Source organism: Notolabrus celidotus, chromosome 19, assembly GCF_009762535.1.
Source record: "Notolabrus celidotus isolate fNotCel1 chromosome 19, fNotCel1.pri, whole genome shotgun sequence".
Lineage (NCBI taxonomy): Eukaryota > Metazoa > Chordata > Actinopteri > Labriformes > Labridae > Notolabrus > Notolabrus celidotus.
Window position 1 is genome coordinate 23,135,894 of NC_048290.1, and position 8,007 is coordinate 23,143,900.

General features: G+C 39.1%; 1 protein-coding gene across 1 annotated transcript in view; it reads right to left on the minus strand.

Annotated features, from left to right (window-relative positions):
- The window catches only part of LOC117831268 (WD repeat-containing protein 70), a 50,794-nt gene extending 44,071 nt beyond the window's left edge, over positions 1-6,723 (minus strand). The window contains exons 1-8 of the mRNA XM_034709888.1: positions 6,610-6,723; positions 5,201-5,254; positions 5,000-5,083; positions 4,819-4,912; positions 4,481-4,688; positions 3,763-3,822; positions 2,893-3,026; positions 1,286-1,439 (exon numbers count right to left, since the gene is read on the minus strand). Of these exons, the coding sequence (XP_034565779.1) occupies positions 1,286-1,439; positions 2,893-3,026; positions 3,763-3,822; positions 4,481-4,688; positions 4,819-4,912; positions 5,000-5,083; positions 5,201-5,254; positions 6,610-6,634 (813 nt within the window). The 5' untranslated portion in view covers positions 6,635-6,723. The remainder of the gene's footprint in view (positions 1-1,285; positions 1,440-2,892; positions 3,027-3,762; positions 3,823-4,480; positions 4,689-4,818; positions 4,913-4,999; positions 5,084-5,200; positions 5,255-6,609) is intronic.
- Between the last annotated feature and the right edge of the window lie 1,284 nt (positions 6,724-8,007).

The window sequence follows — 8,007 nt, forward strand, 5'->3', positions numbered from 1 at the left end:
GTGGTTGAGACTAAAAACTGAGCAAAAATAAGCTACAACTGGCCTCTACTTTGTCATGACTCCAAAATTAGAACTCAGAATCATATACACTACCAGTCACAAGTTTGGACACACCTTCTCATTCAATGGTTTGTATTTATTTTAATTACTTTCAACATTGTAGATTAATACTGAAGACATCAAAACTATGAAATAATCTGGTTTTGCCATAATCTGGATTACAACAGTAGTCAAATAGGGCTATCCATTGTGTACTAACTCTACCTCTGAACAACACAACTGATGGTCTCAAACACATTAAGAAGGCAAGTCATTCTACAAATGAACTCTTGACAAGGCTCATGTTAATTAGAAACCATTCCAGGAGACCACTTCATGAAGCAGACTGAGGGAATACCAAGAGTGTGCAAAGCTGTCATGAAGGAAAAAGGGGGCTACTTTACAGAATCTAAAATATAAAACATATTCTGCTTTGTTTAACACTTTTTTGTTCATTAAATAATTCAATATATGTTCTTTCATAGTTTTGATGTCTTCAGTATTAATCTACAGTGTTTTAAATAATCAAAATAAATACAAAACATTGAATGAGAAGGTGTTTCAAACTTTTGACTGGTAGTGTAAATTTTGCTCTGTAACAGCTGGTTGTGTAAATGAGCCACTTGCTGTGATAAGTTCCTTATATCTGCACAGAAGGCAGTGTTTCATCAATGTCCTGTTCACAAGTTTCTGCCCTCAAAGAGGCCAAAAATAAGTAATTGCTGGTCTACGATTCATCACTGTGCATTTGAATTTTGGTCTTATTTAAAGAATTCTGACAACTATTTATTTACCTGTACTGAAAATACTGTACTCATTAAGGTAGTAGATGGAATTTGGGAATACGGGAAAAAAATGTAGAAAGTCACGCTAGGCAATAAACACAAGCTTCTCAATGATCAGGCAGGTTTTGACAAACCCTCAGGTTTGTAAAATGTACTTAGAAGAGGAACAGACTCACTTTTGTATTCAACCCACCGTTTTTCTCTGCACTGTGGTATTATTTCTAACATTTCTGGTGCTCACACTTATCCTTTTTCTTCAAATATTGTAATCCAAGATCTGGCTAAATTGTTAGTTTATCTACAACTTGTCTGAGGTGTTTATTTCCCTGTCAGACTTTAATCTGTTGTAGCCAAATCCCATGCATTACTGAGGTGGGTGCACTGTAATCACAACCAAAGGAAATGATACCCACTACCCACACATACAAATACAACCCAAGTATATGTAAGAGGTATTTCACCTTGGTGTTTGCCATATCCACGATGTACTGGTCTCCTTTCACGCACTCCATGACATTGAAGCCATCGCGGTCCAAGACCTTTGCCTGGGCATTCCCAGAAACCACTAGGATGACATCACCAGTGACGCTGTACTGCAGGGTCTTTATCTGGTGGCTTAAGAAACACAGAACACCAGACATCACACATGAGGATGATGATCTGAGTCAAAAGGAAAATATTGTTAAGTTGCATATCTGTGTAGCTAACGAGTTCTGATAAGTGTTTTAGTGCCTGTTTGCAGGCCATCTGCGAGCTGTGATGATTGTACAAGACATCTGCAGCAAGGCATAGTTACACAAGTAGCGTATAATCCTTCAAAGGGTTCAGGGACAAAACAACAAACAGGAGATACATGTAGCTATAGGAACAAAACAAGACAACATCTGACGTACATCTGACGGTCGGTCTCTTTGATCTGAGACATGCAACAGACACGCAGAGAGCATAATAGGATTAGGAAGCTAAGAAATGGAAAATGTGACACATTTATATTATGAGACTCACAGCACATAATAAACAAACTGAAGGAAAGGACACATAAATATGTCTCACTTTGTTATTGTTTCCTATACTTTTTTTTTGTTGTTGTTTTCCTTGTTTTTTTTTGAATAAATATTTGTGCCATTTCTTAGTTTAATTAAGTGTGTTTTAATTAATGTTCTATGGTGTTATATTTTCAACATATTTGACTTTGTAAAATTAAAAAACTATAAATATATATAATGTGTGTATGTGTGTGTGTGCGTGTGTGTGTGTGTGTGTGTGTGTACCACAAAAACCTAAAGTTGTATCCGTAGTGAGTATCAAAACCAAGGAACATATTTAATGTTTTCTTGAGAGGACAACTGAAAAGTATTTATTTAGTTTTGGTGGAATGAAACCGAATCTATCAGAAGTGTTATTTGTACTGCAACTAGGGGCCTTTGGCATCTTCCAGGACTCATTACATACCACCAAATGTTCATTTCCGTTATTGTTTTGGTCTGACTGCGCTCATACATTTCTATTTAAGGTGAGGAGACAGAAACATTGGAACTCTGCAGTACAACCTTTTACAAAGTCCAGCTTGTTAGTGAGCCAAACAGGCTACTAGAGCACATTTTAATCAAATTAAATGTAGCGTGAAATTCTCTTAATAAGGGGAAGCCTGCTCCGGCGCAGCCCACTAAGTTTCCAAAAACCCAAGAAGAATTTGATCTTTGATGACTGACTCAGTGAAACGTAGAATAAACACACACACGGACACACAAACACACACATATCTCCACCATCTGCTTCTGGAAGGCTCATTGTGAATGAAACGGGAGGATGTCGCAAAGTTAACATGACGCTCAATGATGCTCAGCGTGTGTGTGTGTGTGTGTGTGTGTGTGTGTGTGTGTTTGTTTGTGTGTGTGTGTGTGAGTGATGTGTATGTGTGTGTGTGTTTGTGTGTGTGTGTGTGAGTGAGTATCTGTGTACACTTTGGCTCAAGGAAAAGTCCACTGCTGTCTTGCGTGAAGCCAATTAGCCACATGTTGAGCAACTGTGCTGATGTTCCGTGTTATGTTCTCAGAAGTGGACTCACCACTCACAGGGCTGCAGGGATCTGAAGGCCTGCAGAGCCTGATCCATCCCGGCAAAATCCCAGAAACGAACATCATAATCATAACCGCCGGTCACCAGACGAGCTCCAGAGGGGTCTAAGCCCAGAGCTGAAACCTGAGGAGACAAATGTATTATTAAAATGAAACAAATACATCGAACTAACTAATGCTAAACATATTTGAGAGTGTGGGGCATTGGTTTGGCTTGGCAACTACATTATGCACCCCATGTACAGAGGTTATATACCTCAAAGCTGTCAGCCTGGGTTCAAAACCAGTCTGGAGCCCTTTGCTGCAAGTCATGGCCCACTCTCTATAACCAGTTTCCTATTCTGTCGTCTGCCCCATCCTTTCAGTAAAAGCATGAAAAAAAAAAGCTCAAATATTCTAAAGAATTTAAATATACATATTTCAAAGTGTAGTCGCACTGCCTCCTGTACTGGCACTAAAAATATAAAGAAACCAAATAAGTACATACTTTTTTTCTGTAAGCATCCTAATTGGTTCAAACCTGATGTTTTTACAAAAGCAATCAGCTCTGGCTCTAGATTCCATATTGACTCTCTACAATGAAGACAAAGAGCCCAAAACAACACTCATCCCTTTCTGGCTGCTATTAGACATATAGTACAGAACTCCTGCTGCTCTTACTGATGAACTTCAGCACAAAAATCTGTAACATTGAATGAAAGTTCAACACCTGCTGCTGATCTCTTTGTTTGTACTGTAAACAAAATATGGTGATGATTAAAAGTCACCTATAAAGACTATGATCCTTCCTCTCTCTAACAAAATCCTCACCGACTGCTCTTCCACGGAGCCACATGAGTCATTTAAGTAGAAGTCCTTACTGTCTTGGTGCCATGCTGCAGAGTGATTTCATGAGTGTCTGGAATCTTCTTGACTGGGTTCTAGGGCGGAAAGTTGAGTTGAGCATGAGGAAACAGTGAAAGGCAAGAGAAGGCTGAATTAGCTGTGTAGAATTTCATTCAAAAATTCACTTACATATGACATTTAGATTAGATATTCTGAAGTTAAGTAAGCAGTATGAATACAAAGTCTGGAACTGAAGCCATCAGCTGCTGAATGGAAACACTAAAACTGCTGGATGTAAAAGGTTAGGATTTAAGAAAAGCCTGAGACAGCCTGAGATTTTTATGAAGGCTTTGGAATTTGGTTTGAGATAGTCATGGGAAAAAGAAATAACTCTTAAGGAACTAATAAGAACACAATCAGAGGTGTCTCATCCTGTCGAGCAAAAGAACCACTTCACTGAATGTATGCCATCTTCTGCTGCCATCTAGTGGTGGAAACTTTAACTTGCACCACAAAACAGAGAGGGCTTCCTTTATTTATATGCTACAGTAGGAAGCCCCAGGTATTAAATACAGCTTTGATAGCTGAACTGCATTTTGCATGGGATGATGTGATACATGTGTAAAACAGGGCTAATGTTTATCTCATGAAAAATAATGGCTCTTCGCCTGATGTGAAGATTTTTGCTTTTAAAGGGGAGGGTTTTTTTTGTTTTTTTGCAAGATTACACATTTTGGGACCTTTCAGACTTACATTGTCATCTTCATCTTCTTGGCCCTCATCATCATCATTGTCATCATCATCACTGTGAGCTGTGCTGCTAGCTGGACCTGACCGTCTCACCAGTTCTTCTTCACCCTGAGCTGTGTATTGACCAGGCAGCGGAGGCCCAATAAGCTCAGAGTCAGAGTCAGAGTCAGCGTCCGAGTCTGAACCGCTGTCACTACTGCTTTCCTGTTTTCTAAAAGGAGGAAACATCATTATAAGTCAAAGTAAAACATATTGTGTTTCTAATCTCAGAGGCAGAGGCAGCCTGTCTAAACTGTGACAAAGAATAATCTTGACATCAAACAAAAAACATCCACTCTTACCTTGAAGAAGCAGCTGCAGACTTTACTTTCTGAGTGGGGACTGATGCCTTAGTTGATTTGGAGCTCTCTCCTTCCTCCTCCATGTGACGCTCCTCTAAAGAAGCAACAATTACAGCTCAATTACACACACCCTGCCCTGGTGAAATAAATAGTTTAGAGCTCAACATATTCATCAATCTACCTAATGCACGCTGACTCCTCTCGATGGCTGTTCGACGGGTCTGTTCAAAAATGGCATCCAGGTCAAACGTGCGAGCCTTCTTGCCTGGAGGGAACAAAAACAGCTAAGATGAACAAAAACATCTCGTGTTGCCAGTTTAACATATTATCATTGAAATGTGCATGTGACATTCTTCATTATTCTATATATGGCACTACATACCAAACCCAGAGAAACCCATCACTGATGCCATGTCTCCATCACCACTAGTCCTGTCTGATGCAGACAAAAGAGAAAGAAATAGTTAATCACAGCATGGAGTATTACGAATCATAACATGATGGAAGCACTTTATTCATGATATTAAAGGCTCGTCACACAAAACACGACAAAGACGGACAGGACAAGAATAAGTGACTGTGTACACACATCCACACTAGGGTTGCCAACTGTGCCGTATTAGCCGGGACATCCCGTATATTGGGTGAAATTGGTTTGTTTCATACGGGACCTCAATTGTCCCGTATATTGACTATTAACTCTTGTAAATACAGCAGACTGCATTCTACAGATCATAGATCAGATAAAACGGCAGTTGCAGATCATGTGCCAATTACATCGCCTGTCATCCAATCACAGTCCCCCTCACACGCATCAGTTGTATAAAGCGCAAATGTGCCAAGTCCTCCAAAAAAGTGTGAAGAGGATTTTCTCTCTGATGGCCATTGAATAGTCAGATTCAAGAATCAGAAGGAAATCAGATCAGAAATGAACTTCAAATATCTGTAAACTGTGACTTGTCATGTAAGGACTTCTCTCTGGCTGTGCAAAAGGACAAAAGACTGCTTGAGTCAGTCAAAAGCAGCAAAAAGTATCCATGGTAAAAGTACATTTGGTGAGTCATACTCCTCTTTTGCATTTAATGTTTCATTTGCATGTTTTTTGATGTAAAGAGCCAAATTGTGGTTTCTTTGAGGTTCATTCATATGAGGTTACACAATAATACAGTAAGGATTAAAGGGAATATACACACTTTCTGCATTTCCAGTTGAATATACTGATATGAATGTAAGCTGAATTCACACATCATGCTCACACCACCATGGCACCGTGCACCTGTCCCTTATCTAGTTGTGAGAAAGTTGGCAACCCTACTGTGTATACACATCCACACACACATTTATAATGTCACAAATCTGACACCGTGAAATAAAATTAGCTTGACTATCGTGAAAAATACTCTCTTCACAAACAAACTGTCATGAGCTCCTACAGGTGATAGAAAGTTGTCGAGTTTACACAGATATTAGCTAGTATTAGATTTTGTCTGCTATCAATAAAATTTCAGAATAATGAAAAAAAAAATAAGATTTTAAATAATTGGTAACAAGTATTTAACGTTTGAAGAATGACGACTTGACTGGAAACAAATACATTGATTTTACAGCATCACAGAGAGAAGGTTAGCTAACAAACAGGCTAACGAAAATAGCTACGACGCCGGTTTCTGGCTCAATTAGTGAGTTATTGAATGTCAAAGAGACAAGAAATGCAGCCCATTACTGGAATACATAAAAACAGGTTGCGTGAGATGAATATACAAAGCTAAAAGAGTTGCAAAAAGTTGCTACCTTCTCCCACTTTGTTGGGATCCATGTTTTCAAATACGAAGACTACCTTTGACCTCCGGAAGTACTTCCTTTCTTCTTCTGTGGTGTTTATTACGGCAGCGTTAAGTCAGGATGCCTCCAGTGTTTAGTTTACAGTAGTGCATGTCTATAGAGTCGTTTCAGGTTCATTTCTTGAAAGGAAATGGTAGACTGCAAGCGACCAAAAAAGAACATTTATCATGTTTTTCATGTTTTTAGTGCTCAGTTCATTAGAATAGAACAGAATAGAATAGAACAGAATAGAATAGAATAGAATAGAATATAGAAAATAGAAAAGAGAATGTACTGTATTAATCCCCGAAGGAAGAAATTCAGGTGTCTGGCAGATAAAATTATAAAAATCACATAAAACAAGTAATTCAGGTGTCTGTCAGCTCATCTCCCATTGGCTAGAGCAGGGGTTCTCAAACTTTCAGCCCATGACCCCCAAAATATAGATGCCAAAGACTCACGACCCCCTCTGTCCCTCAAAGTGATTTAATGTGGCTTCATTTAGCTGGTCTGCAGAAAATAAGCCTACCTATATGAGCATGTGGCTATGTTTCCTGTGCTGTAATTAACATGCTGCGACTGATGCTTTTGATAATTAACTGTTCACTAACCCTAAACTTAGGATTCATCTGGCAACAAAGAAAGGCAGAAAACTCATTACATTTTCTATTTTCAAGGTTTTGTTTCAAGTTTAGCTAGTATTTTTGTCAATTTTTTTTACTATAATGGGCAAAATGTGATATTTTTAGATAACTTTAAAAAGATATATTCTGGAAAACATCTCACGACCCCCCCAGGGGGTCCCAACCCACACTTTGAGAACCCCTGGGCTAAAGAGTAGTGAAGCCTAATGGCTGCAGGGATGAATGATTTTCTGTATCTCTCAGTCCTGCAGCGCAGAGAGATGAGCCGCTGTTTCTCTGGTCCACAAAGAAGTTGTGAAGTGGATGATCTGTGTAATTTAGAATGACCTCTAGCTTCTTCTGTGTACAAATCTCCACCACAGCCCCCATTGAGTCCAACCTGGTTCCAATCACAGTGCCAGCTCTTTTCACTAGTTTGTCCAGTCGCCTTGCATCCTTGTGTTTTATACTGCTTCCCCAGCAGGCTGCAGCATAGAATAACACACTTGCCACCACAGACTGATAAATCATCTGCAGCATCTTTCTGCAGATGTCTAAGGATCTGAGCCTCCTTATGTAAAAAACGGTGCTCTGCCCCTTCCTGCATGCTTTTTTATCACTTACTTTAAAAATACCTTTCTGTGGTCCATGTTTTTATGATTATAAGACTAGTGTACCTGCCAAAACTGTTCTGTCAGAGATAAAGAACTTTCAAGAAGTCACAAACATAGCAATTTAAATGCTA